This window comes from Ursus arctos, unplaced genomic scaffold (assembly GCF_023065955.2).
Source record: "Ursus arctos isolate Adak ecotype North America unplaced genomic scaffold, UrsArc2.0 scaffold_14, whole genome shotgun sequence".
Taxonomy (NCBI): Eukaryota; Metazoa; Chordata; class Mammalia; order Carnivora; family Ursidae; genus Ursus; species Ursus arctos.
The window spans coordinates 25,915,270-25,938,190 of NW_026622808.1; the positions used below are offsets into that span (position 1 = coordinate 25,915,270).

The window sequence follows — 22,921 nt, forward strand, 5'->3', positions numbered from 1 at the left end:
TCAGTAGGCACAGGGGACAGGATCAGGATACAGGGTCCAAAGAGGGGATACAGGATGAAGTCAAGGTCAGGGTGAGGGGGTTGTCAGAGGTTATGATGGGTGGCAGCCAGGGTCTTAAGGTGGAATTGGGGAAGGGACAGGAGTGGGGTCAGGGGTCAGAACAGTGGGCTGTGGGATAGGTGAGGGTCACAGGCATGTAGCAACGATTACAGAAGATGACATCAGGAGTCATGAGGATGGAGTTATCCTCACCACAGGTAAGACATGCAGCCAGGATCAAGGAGGCTGTACTGAGGAGTCAGGGGGTCATGGGGGTCACAGAAGAAGGGTAAATTCAGGGGGTAGGTCAGGGTGGGGTTAGGGGTCTTGAGGGACATGTCAGGGAGTTAGAGGTGAGACCCAGGGCCAAGGCCAGGATTGAGGATCTTGGAGAATGAACACTGAGTTGGGGTAGAAAGAGGGTCAGAATGGGGTCAAAGGTCAGGGTGAGTTAGAGCCAGAGGTGGTACTGGGGGGTCATAGAGGATAGGGTCAGGGGTCAGTGAGGGGTTGAGGTGCAGACAGGGATCATGGGGCCAGCAGTCACGTGGGAACAAATTTGAGTATCATGGTGAAGTCGGAGAAGCCAGGATCAGGGCAGGGTCATGGTGGGGTCAGAGTAGGATATGAGTCAAGGGAACTGAGCTACAGGAAATGGGGTCGGGGGGGTCATGAGTCTGGGATGATCCCCAGGGATCATGGAGTCGGTCAGTGGTCAAGCACTGGGGTCCGGGCTGGAGCCTGAAGTTAGGGTCAGCTTGGGATGAGAGGTCAGAGTCAGGTCAAAGTGGACTCAAGGGCTCCCAAGGCTCCCCCCCACGGTCAGACACGGGGAGTGGGCAAGGTCCTTACTTCATGCCCAGAGCGTCTTGGCCCACGGGCTCCCGCCGGCCCTTGTGGCCAGCAGCCACATCCTTGTGGAGCGCGAAGCCCTCAGGGAACCAGAGGGTGCTGTGCTCCCGCTTGCGCCGGGCCACCATGACACCCAGGACGAGGATGACCAGCAGGAAGACGGCGCTCGCGGCCAGCAGGGGAAGCAACGGCACGCTTGGCTCTGGCAGCTCCAGCGGCTCCCCTGTGGGGGGGAGGCAGGGGGGCTTCAACCACAGGCCAGGGCCCACTGCACCCCTCCGCGGAGCCCCGGTTCCACCCTCGTCACCCACCGGGCCAGGCCTCACCCCGCACGGCCCGCAGTGGGTATGGGAAGTCAAGGCGCTCCACCGCCGACAGCGCTCCCAGGTAGTCGGCCGCGCTCTGGGCGTCGGGGAAGCAGTGGTCATTCTCCGACGACTGCAGGCACAGCCGGTTGTCAATCTCCAGCATCACCACAGAGCTTCAGGGGCACAAGGGAGGGACAGGCAGGTTCCATGGGGCACTTTGTAAGCCAGGCACAGAGCCGCATCCCCGGGGCTCAGAAGAGCCCTCTCCTTTCACCACATTGTGCCCCCAGTCTGGCATCCAACCCCACCACGTCCCCAAAAACAGTCTTGCTGTGGCCACCAGTGTCCCCCTGGCTGTGAATCCAGTGGCCATTGTTTTCATGTCAACAACTTTACTGGATGCCGTTGGCGCACACCCAAGTCTCCAGCTTCTAACAGCTGACAGCCGCCTCTTCTCCAGAAAACTGACCTCAGCAAAGTGGGGACCTCTTCACTTGGGAGGTGACACCTCTTTGGGCAGCCCTCAGCCAGTGACTGGCTGATACAGGGTATACACAGTGGCCCTCCTCTCTCCAGGGGGCACCGACTCTGGGGTGCTATTCGCACTCTAGAGCTCCCTGAAGAATCACGCTGAGGCCAGACTGAGACTCCTTCCTGCCCCACCCTGCTTCCCTCACTCCCTCTCTCCTGGGAGCACCCCTTCCATGAGGCACATACATCTGAATCCCCATCGCAGACTCTCCAAACTCCCTCTTGCCTTGAGATCCCTAGTGCTGCACGGCCCAGTTCTCCCATCTCTCTGGCTGCTCCTTCTCTTTCGTGAGCTGATTTCCCCCAACCAATCCTTAGGTCTCAGTGTCCCCACATCATTCTTCTGTCCCCACTTCTTTGATCCCTCCCATGGCTTCAACGCCCTTTTGTCTTTCTTGTCCGTGTCTTCAGCCTCTGGCTGTCTCCTGGGGGGCCCTCCATGATACCCCCAGATTCTTCAAATTCTGCAAGCCTGAAAGTGACCCCTGCTTATCACCCTGTGTCCTTATCTTGATGAGACACCCCCAACCCTGTCCCCACTGCCCCCAGAGACTGTATCACCACACCCAGGGAGCATCCCGGGACGGGTAGGTCAGCCACCCAACCCCATCCACGCCCCCATGCCAGCTGTCCCTGTCAGAGCCCCGGCCCTCCATCTCTAGAATCCAGCCCTCTGGGGTCAGAGGCCCCCTCCCGGCTCAGAGGCCACACCTCCCCCTTCTGGCCTCTCTCGCAGGCCACCATTAGGAAAATTCTGTTTTCCATTTCTAAAAAACAAAAGCAAAAACTACACATGCCCTTAACCACTCTGCTTCCCAAAGGACCCTTGCTGGCATCCGGAGGCACTTCTGGTCGGCACATCTTGCCCCAGATGACAGAGGTGCGGAAGGTGGGCCGTGCTGGTCCCATCGCCAAGAAGGCTCTCCAAGATGTTAAGGGCAGTGAAACACACAAGACCCGATCAGCAGGGACCCTCCCCTCCCAGATCAGCTCCTCAAGGGCCCTCGCGGCTCCTCCAGGGTGGAGCACTCACCCGATCACCTCCGGGGCCAGCTCCCGCCGGTTCCGGGATTCGGAGCCAGGACCGGGCCGGTGGTAAGGGAAGACCATGGCCTGGCCGTGTTCGTCCAGGCGGAAGCGCAGCGAGGTGCGCAGGATGCCGCTGAGCCGCTGCAGAAAGTCGGCGCTGGAGCGAAGCAGCTCCTCGGGCGGCAGCAGCACGGTAAGCACCAGCACGCCGCGGGCCAGCAGGGCCGGCACCTCACCCGCGCAGTCCAGCCCGTCCCAGCCGCACTCCTCTGTGTTGCAGCCCTGGTCGCAGCGGCCATCGGCAAAGTGGTCCGCACAGTACTTCTCGTACACAGGGCTGGGGGAGGAGAGGAGTGGGGTCAGGGTCATCCTACACCCCTGCACACACACCAGAGAGCACCCAGACTCCAGAGACACAAGGAGGACGGCCGGCGAGAGCAGAGGGCTAGAATGTACCCAACAGGTGTCAGGCCTTCTGCAAACCCAGCCGTTCCTTCAGTAACTAGTAATAAATATATATTGACAGATGCCCGCTGTGTGCTGGATGCTGCTGGAGGCATCCAGGATATGGCTCAGACACAAATCCTTGCCCAGGGAGAACAGGCGTTCCCGTGGGCGGGCAGACAGACATTAAAACAGATGAATGAGCAGCAGAATACACAGCATTTCAATTACACATCAGTAAAAGCCAAATACAAACACACACATACACACACTCTGTGGAATTAAATGCTAAGAAGAAATATAAAGCCAGGGAAGTCCTGGGGATGGCCAGGGAGGAGCTCTCTGAGAAGGAGCTGCTGTTTGAGCAAAGGCTTGAAGGAAGTGAGGGAGGAGCCACGTGGCTTCAGAGGGGAGAGGATTCCAGGTGGAGGGAACAGCCAGGGCAGTGCAAAGACCCTGAGGTGTGACCAAGCCTAGGGTATCTGAGAAATGGCAGAGGCCAGGGTGCTTGGAGCAGAGTGGGTGAGGAGGAAAGTGGGGATAATAAAGACAGGGAGATAGAAGTGAGGGAAGAGTTCTAGGCAGACAGAGGGACAAAAGAGGCAGAGCACAGGGATGGACAGATGGAATGCATAGGACAGAAAGATAGCACTCATGAAGAGACAGAGAGAGGGGCAGGAGATGGGCAGGGATAGACAGGCAGGGGTGTGGACAGATGAATGGGCATATAGGGAGGCAAAAAGGGTGGGTAGATGGACAGAAGGACAGACAGAAGAGGCACATGGATGAACATGGATGAAGAGGCACAGATGAACAGACAGATGAGGCACATGGACAGACTGGCATACAGTTAGACAGATGGACAGATGAGGTCCAAGAATGGACCAGAAGACGTGTAGATAGGGGCGCCTGGGTGGTTCAGTTGGTTAAGCATCTGCCTTCAGCTCAGGTCATGATCTCGCGACCTAGGATAGAGCCCCAAGTCAGGCTCCCTGCTCTGCGGGGGGCCTGCTCATCCCTCCCCCCAGCTTTTGCTCATGCTCTCTCTCTCTTCTCTCAAATGAATGGATAAAAGCTAAAAAAAAAAAAAAAAAAAAAAAAAAAACCAAACGATGTAGACAGACATTTGGGTGTACTGAGGGACAAAAGGAATTCACGGATGGACAGAACAAAGTCCAAAGATGGACAAATAGGACATAGGGAGAGACAGATGGAGTGCACAGGCAGAAAGAAAGACAGGCAGGGCACATGGATGGACAGATGGATGGGCACACTGATGGACAAAAAGGTCATGTCGTGTGTGGACGGAAGGACAGACAGCAGTGGCACATGGACGCGCAGATGAGCCGCACAGACAAACAGCACTCAGACGGGCAGACAGGGTCCACGAAGAAACAGAGGGGGCGAACGAGTGGACATCCAACGGACAGTCTAAGGGCGGACTGACATTAGGCCAGTGAACAGGCAGATAGAGAGGCGGGGCCCACGGCGGGGCAGGTGTGGCACACGGATGGAGAAGACCGGTCAAAGAGACGACGGACAGGCGGACGGACAGACGGAGGGGCTCACTTGCAGACACGCTCCCGGCCGCCAGCGCGGCAATCGAAGTTGTCGTAGAGGCAGGCGGGCGAGCTGCAGGCGGGGTCGCAGCGGCTGTTGTTGAAGAGGCGCCAGCACTGCAGCGCCGCGCACTGCCGCCAGGGGTCGCCCACGCTCAGCGAGCAGTCGCCGCCGTCCCAGCCGCAGCCCGGGCTGTTGCACTCGCGGTCGCAGCGCTTGTCCCCGCTCTTGGCCTCGCAGGCGGCGCTCGGACACAGAGGCTCCTCTGGGGCCTCGGGCGCCGCCGCTGGAGCCTCGCACCTCGGTCCGGCCCAGCCCGGCGCGCACGCGCAGCGGAAGAAGGGTGCGAGCGGTGCGGGGCGGCAGGAGCCACCGTGGAGGCACGGGGAGGCCACGCAGCTGGCGTTGGCGGCTCCCGGCTGCGACCCCCGCGCGCTCCGGCAGGCGGGCCCAGACAGTCCGGGGGGACAGGCGCAGCGCGGCCCACGAACCGTCTGTTGGCACGGGACGCCCGCCGGACACTGCAGTTCCCGGCAGGAGCGCGCTACCCGCTCACAACGCGGGCCCCAGAACGGCTGGAGATCAGATCGGGTTGGGGAAAGACAGGGGAGGGAGAGATTTGGAAGGGTGGAGAAGAGAAAGGGGGAGGATAGGGGGGTCAAGGCTTGAGAATGTTGAGCCTCCAATCTCCCCAGGTCCCGCCCAACCTCTCCCCTGCCCACTGGAAGCCCCACCTTGCAGATAAGCCCCGCCTTCCCCAGGAGACCGTGCCTCCAAACCCCAGTGCCTCCCCCCATCCTCCCCGCCTCTCTCTCTCTCTCTCTCTCTCTTTCTCTCTCTCTCTCTCTCCAGGTATTTTCAGTATTTCTCAGGAACCCCCTTCCCTTCCACCTCTTCCCCCCTAAAGCCACGCCCTCCAACGAGGCCAGGCTCCCACTCCTCTCCCAGAGACACATACCGGAATACAGTGACAGGTAAATGTCAGCACACCCCCAGGGCCTGGGCTGGGACCGCACTGGCCTCCGTGCTGGCATGGCTGGGACTCGCAGGGAGACAGAACGGTCTGACAGCGGGGACCTAGACGAGCGGGAGCTCGAGGATCAGCTCCAGTGTAGGAACACAGACAGGATCCCAGGGCAGCAGCCTCTCCCATGCTTACCTGTGAAGCCTGCACGGCAAATGCAGCGGAAGCCCCCACCTGGGTCCTGCAGACAATCCCGAGTGTGTGCATCATGGCAGGCACCCGGGTGACACTCATTGATGTCCGCCTCACAGCGCAAGCCAGTGTATCCCGGGGGGCAGGTGCAGCGGAAGCCACCCACCAGGTCCACGCAGGTACCGTTGTGCAGGCACCGGGGGCCCTGGTCCAGGGGTGGGCCTGGGCCACAGTCGTCCTCATTAATCTCACAGAGCACTCCTTGGGGAGGGGAGGATGGGGGAGCAGTCAGGAGGGGATGGAGACCCAGCCTCCCATCCTGTCCCCCAACCCTGGCCCTGGCATACCCAGTGTTCCTGGGGGGCAGGAGCAGAGATAGCGGGCCACAAGGTCAATGCAGAAGCCCCCATGCTGGCAGGGCTGGGAGGCACACTCGTCCACATCATCCTCACAGTTGTCCCCAGTGTAGCCAGCTGGACACTGCAGTGATGTGAGACAGGGACCTCTAAGCCCAGAGGGACACAGATACTCCCCATGAAGACACAGAGATCACAGAACAAAAGGACATAGTCTCATCCAACACACAGAGGCATGCCCCAGGTGCAGAAACAAACACACGGTACAAGGAAACACACCCAGTCACAGAGGACACTCAGACACAGCCAGTGCAGAGGGACACACACATACAGATGCACGGGACAGACACACAGGAGAAACATCCAGATGCCCAGATGTACCCAAGACACACACAACCAGACATGCACTCAGACACTGGGACATACATTCATACCCAAAAGACAGGGTGCACAGAGGGACAGAGATACATCCAGAAAACAGCCAAAGACAGAGGCACAGCCAGACAGACAGAAAGTCCCTCAGATCAACCAAGAAATACACCCACAAGATTATACCCAGAGACACAAAAGCAAAAACTCAGACATGCCCAGAGAGACATACCCGTGCCAGGTCACAGACACAGAAATGTGTGTACAGACACACCCAGCAGGACTAGGTCCCCTCTCCCCGACTCTGGGTGCCCCTTACCTCGCATACATAACCCCCCATGTAGCCTCGGCAGGTGCCCCCATGCTGGCAGGGCTGGGCCAAGCAGGGGTCCACCTCCTGCTCACAGTGGCTGCCCGTGTGGCCTTCCGGGCACACGCAGTAGTGGGAATTATCCTTGTCCACACACTGCCCACCTGTCTGACACAGCTCTTCCAGCCGTACCCCTGCACAGAGGAGAGCGGTGTCAGGCACGCATCGGCCCCTCCCTGCCTGCATCGCTCACAGCATCACCGAACATCCCTGCTGGCATCAGTCACCAGGGTCTTACGCACACTCCATCGGGTTGTCACACAGCCCCCCCAACTGGCACGGTGTCAGTCACTGACACACTAACACATACCCACACCTTTGCTGCCCACACTAGCTCAGTCACACACACAGCAGCACAGAAGTCATCCCAGCTACCTCATGGTGACAGAGACATGCGCCATCCTGGCCCCGGCCAGCTGTCCCACATTACACATCCACAGACACTCAGCTACACATCCCATCCTGCCCATATGCTCTGCCATAGCCTTATTCGGCTCACATGAGCAAGACGTCTGTGCACCCACACCCACACCCCACCTCTGTGCTCCCCCTCACCGATCTGGGCCGCGGCCTCCCTGCAGGGCAGACTCCGGATGTCACAGAGGCGGCCACTCCACCCCGGAGGGCAAAGGCAGTAGAAGGTGGCCCCGCTCCGGGCACAGCGACCCCCGTTCTGACAGGGCGTGCGGCTGCACCAGTCTACCAGCGTCTGGAGGGGAAGCTCTCAGCGTCAGTGCTCGAGGACCCCCGAGGGGCCGCACCCCAGCTTCTCCAGGGTCCCAGACAGGCCCCTGCCCCAGAACAGCCCTCCAAATTCCTCCCCCAGGCCCCCCGGTGGCCCCGCCCACCTGGCATTGAGCGCCAGTGAAGCCCTCCAGGCAGGTGCAGCGGAAGCCAGGTTGGGCAGCAGTGCAGACGCCCCCGTGCAGGCATGGCCGAGAGAGGCAGGGGTCGGCCTCATGTTGGCAGTGTGCGCCCGTGTAGCCGGGGCGGCACTGGCAGCTGAAGGAGTTCACGCCGTCCACGCAGGTCCCGCCATGGAAGCAGGAGCTGGAGGGGAAGTGAGGGAGGGGTCAGGCTCCGCCCCCATGCAGGCCCCGCCTTCCCAGCCCCTCCCCGCGTCCAGAGGGCATCTCTCTGGCCCCTACGCCCACAAGAAGCAGCAGCCGCAGCAGAGGTTCCGCCCCCTCGTGTCCCTCAGCCCCAACTTACCAAGTACTTCAGAACTAAGGTGGGAGCCACGTGGAGGCCCTGCCCTGGTCTTGCTCCCTTAGGGACCAGCGTCCCTAAGGTGACCTCCAAACAGATGCCCTGACCCTTCCTGGACACTGCTCCATCACGGATCAGAGTTGTGAGGTGGGTGCCAAGCCGAGAACCCCCTTCTTGTCCCCACCCCTTCTCATGTTCTACAACCCATCCGACGCCAAGGTCCCTGAACTCCCAGCAGCGGCCCCAAATACCTGGGGCTGCAGTCCGGTAGGTCCTGCTCACAGTGGAAACCTCCATAACCAGGTGGGCAGGTGCAAGTAAAGGAGGCCACGTGGTCGGTGCAGGTGCCCGGCCCACAGGGGCTGCTCAGACACTCGTCCACATCTCGGGCACAGCGGGGACCAGCGAAGCCAGGGAGGCAGGAGCACAAAAAGGAGCCCACGCCATCCTGACAGGAGCCACCATTCAGGCAGGGGTCTAAGGTCCAAAGGGAGAAGGCCTGGTCATACACCTTGCCCCCCATCAGCCCAACCTGACCCAGCCGTGCCTTTCATAGAGGGGAATCAGGAGGAAACCAGGCTTAACTGGGAGGGGCACATTTGGTCAGAGGGATCAAATTCTGTCCCCTCTGTGGCCTCATCTCCTCCCTTATCTGGAAACCTCACCTATGCGCAAGGAGGAGGGAGACAGGGGAGCCAAAAGGTCCCATTGGGCTGCCAAGTACATGCTGCTAGTCGTGTCTATTTAATTCCTGGGCACAGCACAGTAGGCCTCCTCCAGACCTGTGCCAGCCAGTAGAGTGGCCACTGGCCACGTGTGGCTATTAAGCCCTTGACATGTAGCTGGCCCAAATTGGGATGTGCTGTAAGTGTGAAATAAACACTAGATTTCTGATTTTGAAGACTTAGTATGAAAAAAAGAGAGAGAATGTAGAATATCTCAGTAGTTTTATATTGATTACATATCAAAATAACATTTTTACATGTTAGTTTAAATAAAACATATTATTAAATTTAATCTTTTTTTTTTTTTTTACTTTCTCAATGTGGCTACTAGAAAAATTTTAAGTATGTATGTGGCCTGTGTTATTGGTCTATCAGTGCTCCTGGAGGACACACTGGGGGTCTATTACGTCATACTTTACACATAATGTTAACTTGCGTGTTGCCAGAGGCAGTCTATGGGCTTCAGACAGACCTGTGCTCCGATCCCACCTCACGCCTCTTGCTTCGTGACCTTGGGCAAGTCACTTAACCTCTTTGGGGCCTCGGTTTTCAATAATAAAATGAGGAAAGTAAGAGAAGAGTGAAGATGAAAGCTCAGTGTGGGCTTGAGGAACACGTTCTTGAGAGCAGTGCCTCCAGGAGCTCCCCTGAACTCACTGGGGTCACAGTCATCGATGTCCTGGTCACAGGAAGGGCCACTATACCCCCTATGGCAGGTACAGCTGAAACTCCCCTCCAGGTTGATGCAGGTACCGTGGGAGCCACAGGGTGAGGGGCCAGCACATTCATCCACATCCTGCTGGCATCGTGGGCCTGGGGATAGGGAGCAAGGTAACATCTAGGGTTAGAGGGTGCAGGGTAGGGCCTGAAGATACCTGGAACGCAGGAAGAACCTGAAGGCTGAGGTGGGTGAATACAAGAACAAACTACGCTGTCATTTGCCTCTGGGCATTTTGCACATGCTGTCCCCAAACTGCCTTCCCCTTATTTCAGTGGGTAGTGAATGCATTCTGATCGACGTTTGCCCTTCCAGGAAGCTGTCCCCAAACCCCCCACCTGAGTCCTAGCTTCCCCACCCCCCTATTCCTTCATCTTCTCCAGAACTGACGACACAGGCTGCAAGTGTCTGTGTCCAGCTCGGTCCCTTCCTAAAAAGAAGCCCCCTCAAAAGACAGAGCCAAGGGTACGTTTCCCTCTGGGTCCCCAGCACCACCCAGTATGCAGTGGGGTGCAGAGGAGGTGAAGGGGAGGAGGAGGAGGAAGAAGCAAGTGGTGTACCTTGCCAGCCAGGGGGGCAGGAGCAGACAGGCAGCTGGCCAGGGGCAGACTCGCAGTGGCCCCCATGCTCACAGGGATTTGGGGCACAAGGGGACGGCAGCTCACACTGACGGCCTGTGGTGGGCAGGCAGAGTGAGACAGTCTTGACAGATTCCTTGTCCCCATCTCCCTCCAGTGTCCCCACCTTGCTACCCACCTCCAAAACTCCTGGGAGCGGGGGCAGGGGCGGGGGGGTGGGGAAGGGAAAAAAAGGCAAATGTAGAGGAGGGAGAGTGGAGCAGAAAGGAAATGAGCAGGAGGAAGTGGGGAGGGAGAGCCTGGGGTGGGAACGTGGGGACACACACCCTGGACACCAGGGGGACAGGTACAGTGGAAGCCCATTCCATCACTGGTGCAGGTGCCGCCAGACCGGCAGGGCTGGGATTCACAGGCATCTCGAGCAAGGCTCTGGCTGCATCGGGGACCACTCCAGCCAGGCTCACACACACAGCGGAACCTGGAGAGGAAGGCAGTCAGGGAATGCCCGTGGGCAGGGAGGCAGCAGGGGTTCAGGGGTTGGGGAGAGGCCTCACCCTCCGGAAGCATCATTGCAAACACCGTGACTGCAAGGTTCTTGGGCACAGGGATGACTCGGGGGGAGGCAGAGTGGGGGCAAGGAGCCGGGAGGGCAGAGGCAGCGGAAGCCATTCTCCCCATCCACACAGGAGCCTCCATCACCGCACGGACTGGACGCACACTCGTTGATCTCCACGTTGCAAAGGGGCCCTGGAGAACACGAAGGCAACCTCATCCCAGGACAAGGACAGTGGTGCCAACGGGGACGCATTTAGCACGGCCATACCCTCAAGCAAGAACAATCTCATCTTCATAACACATCCGCTCTTGTACAAATTAAGACAGCCACCTCCTCAACCCGGAGCTGCCTTGCCCCAGATCATACTCGTCCACAGATTTACATGAAGTCACCTTCATTTTCACCAAGGATTAGTTTGGTCCCACACAGAAACACCCCCATCCCTGAGATTGGACACCCTTATCTGTGTTCCAGGATAACCTCGAGCTGATATGGGGACAACCCAGGCCAATGGGAGAGAGCACAACTGCAAGGCTAAGTGTGGACAATCTCTTCGGACAAGCAAATGCAAAGAGAGGGTCAAACTCAGCCAAGAATAGGGTGCTTTCATCCTCACCCTCTCAGCCTATGAAGACCCTCTTCCCATGGCAGCCACTTGCCCACCTGTGAAGCCAGGCTGGCAGACACAGTCATAGCGGTTGATGCCATCCCGGCAGACTCCAAAGGTGCAGGGGTTGCTGGCACAATCATCAATGTTCACCTCGCAGTTCACTCCTAGGGAGGGGAAACACCGCAGGGGTAGCCACCACTAAACCCCACCAGGGGCACCATTCCTAAACCCTCTGTGCCCTTCCAGATGTACTGTTTCTGCCCTAGCCCAGCCTCCAGCCCACCTGTGGTGCCAGGAGGGCAGCGGCAGAGATATTTGTCCACCAAGTCTAGACATTTGCCTCCGTGGCGGCAGGGCTGGCTGCGGCACTCATCCACCTGGCTCTCACAGCGCGTGCCTGTGTATCCCGGGGCGCAGGCACACGAGAAGCTGGCAATGCCGTCCACACAGCGCCCATGGTGGCAGGGGTCCGGGGAGCAGTCATCCACGTTGAGCTCACATAGCGTGCCCTCGAAGCCTGGAGGACGAGAGAGTCAGACTCCACCCACGTGCCAAGGTCCTGCCCACAGCCTTCGCCTCTGCCCAATCCTGGCCCAGCTCTACCTCAGGCACTGCCCATCTAGCCAGCAGGAGGTGGGCTCAATTCAGGCCCCGCCCCCTCACTCCATCCAGCCACAAGCTCCAGGACTAGCCCCTGGCCAAGACACTTCCACAGATAACTTCCAACCCCAGCTGTAACCCTGCCTCCAATCCTTACATTATCAACCCTGTTCCACCTCACTCTCTACTCTGGACTGGAAATGGGGACACATGGGAAGTGCCTGGGGATAGAGGGATCTGGACACGCCCCCTCGACCAAGGTGCACTGTCTCTGCCAGAACCACTGGCCCCACCCCTAGCCTTACCACTGCTTACATCCATCATTGGCTCCGCCCCCTGGCTCTGTCATTGGCTCTACTCAGGTCCTGCCTTGCTGCAGCCCCCCCCCTCCAAATTTTCCCTAAGGCTTTTGCCTTCTCCCTCCCTTGCCCCGCCTCCACACTCTTGCTGGCCTGTCATTGGCCCTCTCTCACCCTCTGCGCAGCGGCATTCGTAGCCGTCGGGCTGGTCCACACACTTGGCTCCATTTCGGCAGGGTGTGCTCGCGCACTCATCCACATCCAGCTGACACATGGCCCCACTGAAGCCTTAGGGTGGGGAGTGGGTTGGGTAGAGGCCCAGAGAGGGTCAGAAAAGTCATCCCTTGCCAGCCCTGCCTTGTTTGGGTGGGATGAGTGGGATGATCATTTACTTAGTTTTTTTGTGAGCACAATGCAGGGCTTGAACTCACAACCCTGAGATCAAGACCTGAGCTGAGATCAAGAATCAGATGCTTAACCGACTGAGCCACCCGAGCGCCCCAACTTAGTTTCAAATTAATTTCAATGTTTTTCATAACATGTGGTTTCTGTTATGATAGTTATCCACTAACATGGTCTTGTAGGCTCCCCTAGAGCCTTTGCCTCTGCAGGGACCTGTCTTTTTCAGGCTCCCTGGCCCAGGGTCCTCACCCGAGGGGCAGGTGCAGCTGAAGCCATTGACTCTGTCCTTGCAGACCCCACCATTGACGCACGGGCTGCTCTGACATTCATCCATGTCCACCTCACAATAGGTGCCTGTAAAGCCTAGGGAGTGAGGGAAGGGGATTAGGGCAGTGGGGGTTAGCTTCTGGTCTAAAGGGAGAGCAAATGGGAAGGTACTCCCTTTCCCTGAGCCTTGCTTGACCTTGCCCCCCGCCCCCCAGCCCAATCCCAGATTCATCTTTCGGCCTCATTGTGGACCCTCACGCAGCTGTGGATCCAACTGGTCCAAGGCTTATGTGAGTCCGTATGGACCTTGCCATTAGACCACCCTCTTCCCTCTGTAGTGCTCACACTATACCAGGTCCTCAGCTACCAGCCCCGGGGCCCACTATAGCCTTGGGCCCAGCCTCAATCCCACCCCAGCATTAGTGCATGACTGTCTGCAGGCTCTGCCTTGACCCGCTGGGCCTTGACCGGCTCCAGCTCGCGATCCACCCTCATATCCTCTCCCACCCCCCAGTGGGTCCTAAGGCACGACTCCACTCCCAACCCCTCTGAGGTTCTACAGACCACATTTGACCATGGCCCCAGCCTCGCACAAAGATTCTGCTCTGACCCAGCCTCCTCGTCTCAGGGCCCCGTTCCAGACTCAGTTTCACCGGCTTCCCTTGCCTCGCCCCCAGCCTCAGGCTCCGCCCCAGCCACACCCACCACGCACCTGCCATGCAGATGCAGGTGAACTGGCCTATGCGGTCGAGGCACGTGGCCTGGTTGCGGCAGGGCCCGGATAGGCACTCGTTGACATCGGTCTCGCAGCGCGGGCCAGTGTAGCCGCGGCCGCACTGGCACAGGAATGAGCCCTGTGTGTTCACGCACCGGCCCAGGTGCTCACATGGGTTGGCGCCTGCGGGAGTAGGCGTCGCCAGTGTGAGTGTGGGTGGCTAAGGACCTGCCTCTCCCCTCCCTCCCAGCTCTCAGGCGGCGCCCCGCTCACCAATAGAGCACTCATCCACATCCTGGTCACATGCCCCGCCGGTGAAACCTGGTGGACAGGTGCAGATGGCCCGGCCGTTCACGGGGTTCGTGTCACAGATAGCATCCTCGTGACAGGGGTTGCTGACGCAGGCGTCATCCAGATGACACAGAAGCCCTGGAAAAGGGAAGGCAGAGTCCAAGGGCGGACCCTCCAGCTCTGCCCAAAGGTCCCATATCCCCCACATATTGTTTTGTGTTTTGTTTTTATTAACCTGCAGTGTATTGGGTAGCCATTTTCCCGTTACTTATTATGAAAATTTTTAAATGTACTGCAAAGTTGATTCATACGCCCACCACCTAGATTCAACTCTTGTAAGCTTTACGTATTTTTTTTTCTGAACCATTTGAAAATGAGCTGGAAACATCCACATATTGTTTTAAAGTCTGTTGACTCCTTTTCTGGTTATATACCCTCAAGTCTTTCCTTCTGCAGTACCCTCTGCCTGACATGCCATGCCCTCCACATCCAAGTCCCCCTCCCAGACGCCTTCCCTGACCTTTGCCACTTGCAAAGGTCCCCGTCTCCTCAGTCACGGGATAGGTCTCTATTCCCATGGCTACTGCCCTGGACTGTGGGCCAGCCTCTTCTTAGGCCCCACCCAGGCTCACCCTGCACCCCAAATCTAGCCTCCAGCATAATCATTCTAACACTCGAGTCAGACTCCGTCCCTCCCCCCACTCCAAAACCATCAATGGCTCCCTGCTGCCTATAAGGAAAACAGCCACTCACCAGTCTTGCCCATGGGACAGGCGCAGTAGAACGAGGCCACACGGTCATGGCAGGTGGCTCCATGGAAGCACACAGCCGTGGCACAGTCATCGATATTCTGACTGCAGCTCTCGCCAGTCCAGCCATTGACACACACACAGCTGTGGCCACCCAAAGTGTTGAAGCAGGTGCCCCCATTGTGGCAAGCGTTGGGCTGCAGCTGACATTCATCCACGTCCTCCGTGCAGAACTGGCCTGTGGCACACAGACGCACCAGTCCATACCCGCTGTGTGCCCACCCAGGGTCTGCCACCTGGCTGTCTTCAGCCCCGATGCTCACCTGTCCATTCAGGAGGACACTGACAGTTGTAGGTGTTGACGCCATCCACACATGTCCCCCCATTTAGACATCGGTGCCCTGGACAGTCGTCCACATTCACTTCACAGTTTTGGCCCTCGAACCCTAGCATGGGAGGGGGAGGCAAGATGGTCACTGCCAGGCTGGCCAGCTGTCCCTGCACTCCTGCCACCTCCCCAGGGCACAGCTCCCTCACCAGGAAGGCAGGCGCAGTCATAGGTGAGATCGCCACTCTGTCTACATGTGCCCCCGTTACGGCACAGCGAGGGGGCGCAGGGCACTGCAGGGTTCTCACACAGTGGCCCTGTGTAGCCAGCTGGGCACTGGCAGCGGAAGGAACCAGGCGTGTTGAGGCAGGTGCCACCATGGCGGCAGGGCACTCCCACCCGGCACTCATCCACATCGCTTCGGCAGCTGCGGCCCTGGTAGCCCGGCGGGCAGGAGCAGAGGTAGCGGCCATCGGGCCCCACCGAGCAGCGGGCCCCATGGGTACAGGGGCTGCTGAGGCAGGGGTCCGGCAGGGAGCAGTCGGGACCTGGAGGGGACCAGGAGAGGGTGAGCTTGGGCTGTTCACACCCTTGCCTGTCTTGGGCTCCCCTCCAGACCGTCCCTTACCTCGGAAGCCCCGGGGGCAGCGGCAGGAGAACCGGGCGGTGCCTGCCACCACGGAGCTCTGGCAGACGCCCCGGCCGGCACAGGGGCCGGAATGGCAGGGGTCTTCCAGCTGGCACCGCTCGCCCACCCATCCTGGTGGGCACCTGTGGGCAGAGATAGCTTAGTACAGGGCAGTACTAGGGTGATACCGGGCAGGTGCCTCCCAGACACAGAGATACACACATGTGGCAGTCAAGAAACACACACACAAACAGCCCAACCAACAGGCACCCTCGTTCATTCGTGCAACCAATATTCACTGAGTACCTACTGAGTTCTTAGCAATAGGAATACAGTCGAAAACACAATAAAAATCATCCCCACCCTCCTTATGTTCACAGTCAAGTTGGGCAAAGAGAAGGTACACGAATAATGAATTATATAACACGCCAGCTTGGGGTGGTAAGGGCCATGAAGAGTTTAGTGGGTTTTGAGTGATGGCCCCAGAAAAGAAATGCCCATGTCCCAGAACCTGTGACTCTGACCTTATTTGGAAAAAGAGTCTTTGCGGATGTAACTAAGTGACAGAGAGCAAGATGAGATCATCCTGGATTTTCCAAATGGGCTCTAAATCCATTGGCAGAGGGAGATTTCGGAGGAAGAAGAGAAGGTCATGTGGAAGACAGAAGCAGACCCTGGAGTGTTGCACCCACAAGCCAAGGAGCTCCAGGAGCTTCCAGTAGGTGGAAGAGGCCAGCAAGGGAGCTCCTGGAAAACCACTGGAGACAGCGTGGCTGCCAACACCTGGATTTCAGACTTCTGGCCCCCAGAACTGTGAGAATAAATTTCTGTTGTTTTAAACCACCCACTTTTGAGTGGTCTGTTATGGTAGCCAGGAAACTAAGACACAGGATGAGGGAGATGAGTAACAAGGGAGGGCAAACATGATGTTTTCGGACTGAAGAAGGTGAGGGAGGGGGCCACGGGGCTGTGTGAGGAAGAGCCTTCCAGGCGGAGGAAATGGCAAATGCGAAGTCTCAGACTCCAGAAGACAACCACTCAGGCACACAGACAGACTCAGAAACATACACAGATAACACGCCGGGACAGCCCATTCGACATACTGGCCTGGCCAACATTCAGACCCAAATCCACAGCGCAGTTCACATGGGTAGCTCCCCCGTGCACAGACAGTGTAACTCTCACAAATCCTCCACTCCTTTCCTGGCGGCACATGCAGTGCTTCCTGCCACTGGGAGGAGGAGGTGGGCACCGATGCTGGCGTCCTCTTACTGGGAGAGAGTCCTTCCGCCTGCAGCCCCTTCCCCAAACCCACCAAGGCAACCTTGAGTAGGAGAGGAATAAGGCGGTTGGCCTAGAGACTGGAAACCTCCAGAGGGCCCCCGGCGGGGTGAGAGAGGAAAGGATTTGGACTGGCAGGAGGGTCCAAGGCCCCGCCCCCAACGCTGCGCACCCCTCGCACGGTCCCTCCCTCTGGCTCGTCCCAGTCGCTTGGGGCTAACCTCAGGCAGCTGACTCAGTCCCTAGCGTCACCCACAAGATTCCTCCACCCCAGGCTCCAGCGAAACAGGCCAGGACACGGCAGGACAGGGGTGCCAAAGGTGTTAAGAAGGGAGGGCCAGGCTCCCAGCCCCCTCCCCAAAGACCCGCAAGGAGAGGATGTCCGTCACGACTGCGCGCCGAGAGGGGGCGCGCTGCTCCGGGCGCCTGGCGCCGGGAACTGCCGGTCCCACCGCCAGGCAGGGCGCGGCCGCGCGGCCCCCTCCCGACGCCCCGGGCGGGTTCCCACGCTCTGCGCCCCGCTCCCCTGCCGACCGGTCGGGCCGGTTCCAGCCTCAGCCCGCGCCCCGCCTCACAGCCAGGGCTTTGGGGGAAACCGACAGGGGGAGAGCACACTTGGTTGGGGGTCGGCGGGAGCGGAGGGGGTGCGGCGAGGACTGCGAGACTGAGACGACGGCTTGGGAGGCTACTTTAAGGAAGAGGCTAAGGGGGATCCGTGGAGGGGTGACCTATTGGGGCGTTCCTGAAAAGATACGAGTATTTAGAACCTTGAAGGAGATTGGGGTGGCCCGTGGGGAGTGGTTCCCACGGCCCAGCTCTGGGAACAGCCCGCTCCACTCCGGGTAATCCGGGCTCCGGGCGGCCGCGCGCGCTGGTGATTCACCTGTTGAGGGGCGGGGCAGCCGCGGTAGCATTCACCTGTCGGCTGTATTCCAGGTGCAGAGCTCCACTGCGCAGGCGCCCGGCCCCGCGGCCCCGCCTCCCAGGTGAGTGGCTTAGGATAAGGTCACACTTTCCCCCGCCCCCACCATCGCAGACTCCCAACCAGAGGAACCCGCTCGGCCAGGCTAAGCCCCCACCTGGGGGAGCCCAAGTGGGCCTCCAGTCAAAATGCGTGTGTAACTTCAAAGGGGCTCTCCGGAATCAGAAATCACCCCAGACCCACCCAGCTTGGCACACATGTTGAATAAACGAATACATTAACGAATCAATCAATGGCTACTATTACTAATGACCGATATTATAAAAGGAACCAAGCATTTCCCAAAAACCTTGAGACGTTCCCCTTTATGGCGCGTATTTCCTGTGCCCCTACCATTATTCACCACCATCATCACCACCATCATCATCACCATCATCCCTATTTACGGAGCACTACTGTTTGCTGAGCACTATGATGAGTTCATCATATGAAGTGTCTCTTAATCTTTATAATCAACCCCGTAAAGAAGGACCTTTACCCCACTTTCCAGGTGCAAAAACTGAGGTTCAGAGAGCTCAAAGCACTTGCTCAAGGTATCCCAGAGCCCAGAATTCAAGCTGAGTTGTCTCCCTCTGCTCGGTTCTTTCCTAACCTCTCTCTGCTCAGCAACTCCAACCCTCTGCCTTTCCCTGTATTATCCAACAACTGAATTCTTGAACCCCTTCATGGTCACAAGCCAGGGAAAAGCACCCCTATTTCACAGATGCAATGAAATCTAGAGAGAAGTGACTAACCCAAGGTCACACAGCAAGAAAGTGACAGAGCAAGGCTGTATTACAGGCTCCCTGTACCCCCCCCCCACTACATGTCGAGACATGGGAGGATGCAACTGGTGTACCCACTACTGCCAAGTCACTTGCCATTGGTCCCTGAAGATCTGCTGGCTGAATAATAACTACCTCCATCACAGGCTTTACACATGACCTCAGGCAGCCAAGAACTCTGTGAAGTGGGGGGTAAAGTACGCCTGTTTTCCAGACCAGGACACCGAAGCTTAAAGAGTTTAGGTCCCAGGCAGTGAGCAACACGATGTGGAATCTGAACCCAGGCAGGGCAAATTGCAGAGGCCCTGCTCTTAACCTTCCTCCATTCTTAACCCTGCTTGATTCCAACAGGGAAATAAGAGGTTACCCAAGCCATACGCATGTAGGAAGTGGCAGAGGCATCCAATGGTGGACACAGAGGCAAGAGGAGAAGACAGACTACCTCCCCACACAGGACCCACTAATGGCTCAGAGCCAGGCACTCACAGGCAGGCAGCCTCCCGGGAGGGTGGCTGGGTGCAGCGACCTCCATTCATACACGGGTTTCCGTCCAGGCAAGGGGGTGCTGTGTAGGGGCAAAGGAAAATGGGGGGTCAGCCAGGCACCCAGGAACCCCAGCTCAGAGTGACAGGGCCCATTCTTCCCTCCCCCAGGCAACAGCTGCAACGGGCTGGGGGTGTCTCTGTGGGTGCATGGAGGCCCCGCATCCACAGTTCCCACGGCCCCCCGCCCCGGCCCCAGCTGTTGGGGCTGCAGCTGTCCCTGCCAGCTCAAGCCCTGGGAACCACAAGGCAGGGGCGGGCAGGAGGAGGTGCTGACTTGTGCCAGATGTGGGGACTCAGGAAGCTGCCAGAATGGGGGGTGCTGAGGCAGGAAGTGAGGGTGCTGAGCGTTGAAGGGAGGTTTGGGGCTGTGTGCCCAGATCCCAGGGTAATGGAGAGGGCAGGGGCAAGGAGGCTTGGGGCCATGGGTCTTTCTTGCCCTGATGTTGAACATCTGCTCCAGCTGGGCAGAGCTGAGTGGTGCTCTGGTGAGAGGGGCCAAGGCCTGTACCCCACGCACAGCCAGCATTGGACTTTGCAGGGATAGAGTGTGGGTTGAAGGGAGGAGCTGCTGGCACTAGGCATGTGCTGCCCTGTCCAGCGTCCCCATCCCTGAGGGCTGTGTCCCTCTGGGGTGTGGCAGTCTAACTGTCCTGCCAGACTGGTCTGGGGTGTGGCTGGGTGTGAGCTAGTGGAGAACTGTGTGTGCCGGCAGGTGTGGGGCCAGTGTGTGTGTGTGTGTGTGTGTGTGTGTGTGTGTGTGTGTGTGTATGACAGATGGAAAGAGAGAGATGGAGGGAGATAGAGGAAAACGGAGACAGACACAAAAAAGGAAACTAGAAGCAGGCCGACACAGAGAGGAGGCAGAGATCAACAGAGATAGAGAGGGAGAGACAGGGCAAGTCGAGCAGGACATGAGACCAGGACAACATGGCGTGTGTCCCCTTCCTCAGGGGACAGGCAGAGACAGAACACGACCACCCAGACAGGGGCCTGTGGATATTTGTGAACTCACACTGGGAGCCACATGATGCAGACTGTGGGCCTCACCAGACTGTGGGCCATGTGAGCCACATGTGTGTGTGCCTGAAGTACATGGGTGTATAGGTGTGCCATCTATGTGCAGGCTGGACCTGTCGCGGTGCCCGTGCATGAGAGCCGTTGCTCTGGTGTGCAGCTGTGTGTCTCTGCGTGACCAGTGTATCCTCAGGTGTGTCTGTGTGTGGGTTGGATGTGCCCATCTGGCTGCATGTATAAACTGGGGATAGGCAGGCCTCGGATCTGTGTGTGTCTGAATGTGTGCAGGCAGAGTGTACAGGGCCTTGGGCTGGTGATCCCTGGTATGTGTGAACATGTGTAACTGTATGTGCAAGTATGTTAGTGTGTGAGCTGCGTATCCACTCTGCCGGTGTAGTGCGTGTGCGTGTGTGTGTGCACGTCTCCATCCGCATGTGTGACCCAGGGCTCTGTGTGCCTGCGAGTGTGTGACAGGCCATGTGTGTGTGCGCTGGCCCTGCGGGGGCGGCAGCTCCTGCCCGATCCTGCCCGATCAGAACGGGGCTGGGCGGTGCAGGCCCTTCCTTCCCAGCGCCGAGCCCCACAGCGGCTCCCCGGGACCCCGGGCCAGGGCCGCTCGGCCAGCGTCCCTCTTCCGCCGGCCAGGCCTCCCTTGGGGGTGTGCGCCCCCGCAGCCTCCGCCCAGGACCCGCCGCCCGTCCCGCTTTGTCTGGCAAAGAAAGCGCGAGGCCGGCCCGGGGGGGAGGGGGTGTCTAGACGGCGCGGCCATTGTCCCGAGCGGGGGAAGGGAGAGCGGGGAGGGGGAGGGGCGGGGGGCCCCGGCCGGCTGGGGAGGGGCTCGGGCTGCCGAGACGGGGCGCTGGAGCTGGAAAGGAACACGTGGGCTCGCGCCCCCCGCCCTCCCTGGCCCTCCCCTCGCGGGGGCGGGGTCCCGTGGCCGCCGGGTCCCTGCGACCAGGGGAGGGAGCAGGGCCGCCGGCGGGGAAAGGGGAGCGGGCGCCGCTGTGGCTCCAGCTCCGACTCCGGCTCCGGGTCTTGCCGCGCTCCGGCCTGAGAAGTTTTTCCCCGAGTTCGGAGCTCCGAGAACTTCGCGCCCCCTCCCCGTCCCCCACCCGGACAGGCCAGCCCTGGGTGTGTGTGGGGGCTTTTGTGCGAGGGGTCCCCAACCTGGGGGTATTGGGCTCCAATCGTGACCTTCCCAGGGCCCCAGACCGACGTGCATTGGGAGCGAGCCCCAGACTCTTGATCCCCCCGATCTTGCGTCCGTGATCCCCCACACCTCAAGCTCCCCAGTCCCTCATTCCTGGGTGCCTTCATCCCCAGCTCTGATCGCTCCTGGGCCCCTATTCTGCGGACCTCTGGGGCCCTGCCCCTCCCCCCCATTAAGCCCCTGACCCCCGGGAGCGGCACGTAGCCCCCGGGCTCCTGCTCCCTGTCCGCTCTGGTCCTTGGCTCCTAGACCAGCGCCCCCAGCCCCAAACTCGGGGGTCCTTAAACTCCGCTCTTACCCTCCCCCATCCCACCCACCCAGTCCCGCCCGCCAGGTCCCAGCCCCTCACCTGCAGCCCCGGGCCCAGCTAGCAGTAGCAACAGGGGCAGCGCCCGCACGGGCGGCAGTGGTGGCGGCGGCGACATCGGGCGACGGCGGCGGCGGCGGCCCCGGGTCCCCGGTCCCATGGCGGCCGGCCGCGACCCTCCCTCCTCCCTCCTCCCTCCTTCCCTGGGCTCCGGGCGCGTCCCGGGCCAGCCTCCGCGCCGCCAACTTCGCCAAAGTGAGGCTGCCGGGCCGCCCCGCCCCCAGCCCTGGGAGGCTCGCCCCGCCCCGGGGCCGGCCCTGCGCTCCCCCGCACCCCCCCACCACCACACCACCCCACTCCCACCCACCCCCAACCGGCTTCCCGGGGTCGCTGCCCACCCTCCACCCACACAGCGTGGGACCCGCAGACCCTAGGAAATTCAGGCGGGCCATGCGGTGAAGCGTGGGCTGAACCCGCAGTGACAGACACACCGGCTTCGTGAACACCCCGGCTCCCAACACACACGTAGAGCCGGGGACACACGCAGAGCCAGGACACAAACGCAGACCTCCAGATATCTCAAAACTGAGGCCAAGCACGTCCTGAGAAGCTCATGCACACACAGCTACCAGGCACAGACGCAGACACATGCACGGAGCTTCATGGGGACTTAAAACATAAAACACAAGTCCAAAGCTCAGGCCCAGCCAGGCCTTGAGGCGGCGGCAGCATTTGCAGCCTCAGACCTCAGACGGGAGCCTCATGCATGTGGGCGAACACACACACAGAGACACACCTTCTTACTCTCAGCTCCTAGAAAGCTCCTTATTACCCAGCACAAGCTCCAAAGTTCCATCCCAGCCCCCAGCCCCACCCTACCCAGCTTTGCTGCTCAGCTTTCGCTCAATCTGATCTACTGCCTTTTCCAAAATCAGTCTTGCTGCAAAGCTGCGGAGCAGCCCACTCTGTCTCTGTGGTGATAATAGGGACCCCGAGAGGCCCCAAGCCCAGCCCTGGAGGAGCCCTCAGTCTGGGGAAGAAAAAGCTGGACACAGACCCCCACCCCCCACCCCCAGCTCTGTGGGTTCAGAGCTGGGCCAGAGGGAGGGAGTCTGGGATGGGCATACAG

General features: G+C 59.4%; 1 protein-coding gene across 2 annotated transcripts in view; it reads right to left on the reverse strand.

Annotated features, from left to right (window-relative positions):
- Positions 1–22,027, reverse strand: part of NOTCH3 (notch receptor 3) — a 32,457-nt gene extending 10,430 nt beyond the window's left edge. Inside the window, exons 1-27 of one of the 2 annotated variants that reach the window (XM_026490317.4) lie at positions 21,835–22,026; positions 19,203–19,281; positions 15,690–15,832; positions 15,271–15,609; positions 15,057–15,179; positions 14,738–14,971; positions 13,967–14,122; positions 13,691–13,876; positions 12,961–13,074; positions 12,484–12,597; positions 11,694–11,927; positions 11,464–11,574; positions 10,799–10,991; positions 10,571–10,722; positions 10,227–10,340; positions 9,606–9,761; positions 8,475–8,700; positions 7,863–8,064; positions 7,570–7,723; positions 6,964–7,148; positions 6,267–6,399; positions 5,923–6,180; positions 5,722–5,840; positions 4,773–5,338; positions 2,764–3,096; positions 1,218–1,372; positions 892–1,114 (exon numbers count right to left, since the gene is read on the reverse strand). In XM_026490317.4, coding sequence (XP_026346102.1) covers positions 892–1,114; positions 1,218–1,372; positions 2,764–3,096; positions 4,773–5,338; positions 5,722–5,840; positions 5,923–6,180; positions 6,267–6,399; positions 6,964–7,148; positions 7,570–7,723; positions 7,863–8,064; positions 8,475–8,700; positions 9,606–9,761; positions 10,227–10,340; positions 10,571–10,722; positions 10,799–10,991; positions 11,464–11,574; positions 11,694–11,927; positions 12,484–12,597; positions 12,961–13,074; positions 13,691–13,876; positions 13,967–14,122; positions 14,738–14,971; positions 15,057–15,179; positions 15,271–15,609; positions 15,690–15,832; positions 19,203–19,281; positions 21,835–21,952 — 5,120 coding nt within the window. In that variant the 5' untranslated portion in view covers positions 21,953–22,026. Of the gene's footprint in view, positions 1–891; positions 1,115–1,217; positions 1,373–2,763; positions 3,097–4,772; positions 5,339–5,721; positions 5,841–5,922; positions 6,181–6,266; positions 6,400–6,963; positions 7,149–7,569; positions 7,724–7,862; positions 8,065–8,474; positions 8,701–9,605; positions 9,762–10,226; positions 10,341–10,570; positions 10,723–10,798; positions 10,992–11,463; positions 11,575–11,693; positions 11,928–12,483; positions 12,598–12,960; positions 13,075–13,690; positions 13,877–13,966; positions 14,123–14,737; positions 14,972–15,056; positions 15,180–15,270; positions 15,610–15,689; positions 15,833–19,202; positions 19,282–21,834 lie in introns of both variants that reach the window. The other variant, XM_026490318.4, reaches the window with a different exon arrangement.
- Between the last annotated feature and the right edge of the window lie 894 nt (positions 22,028–22,921).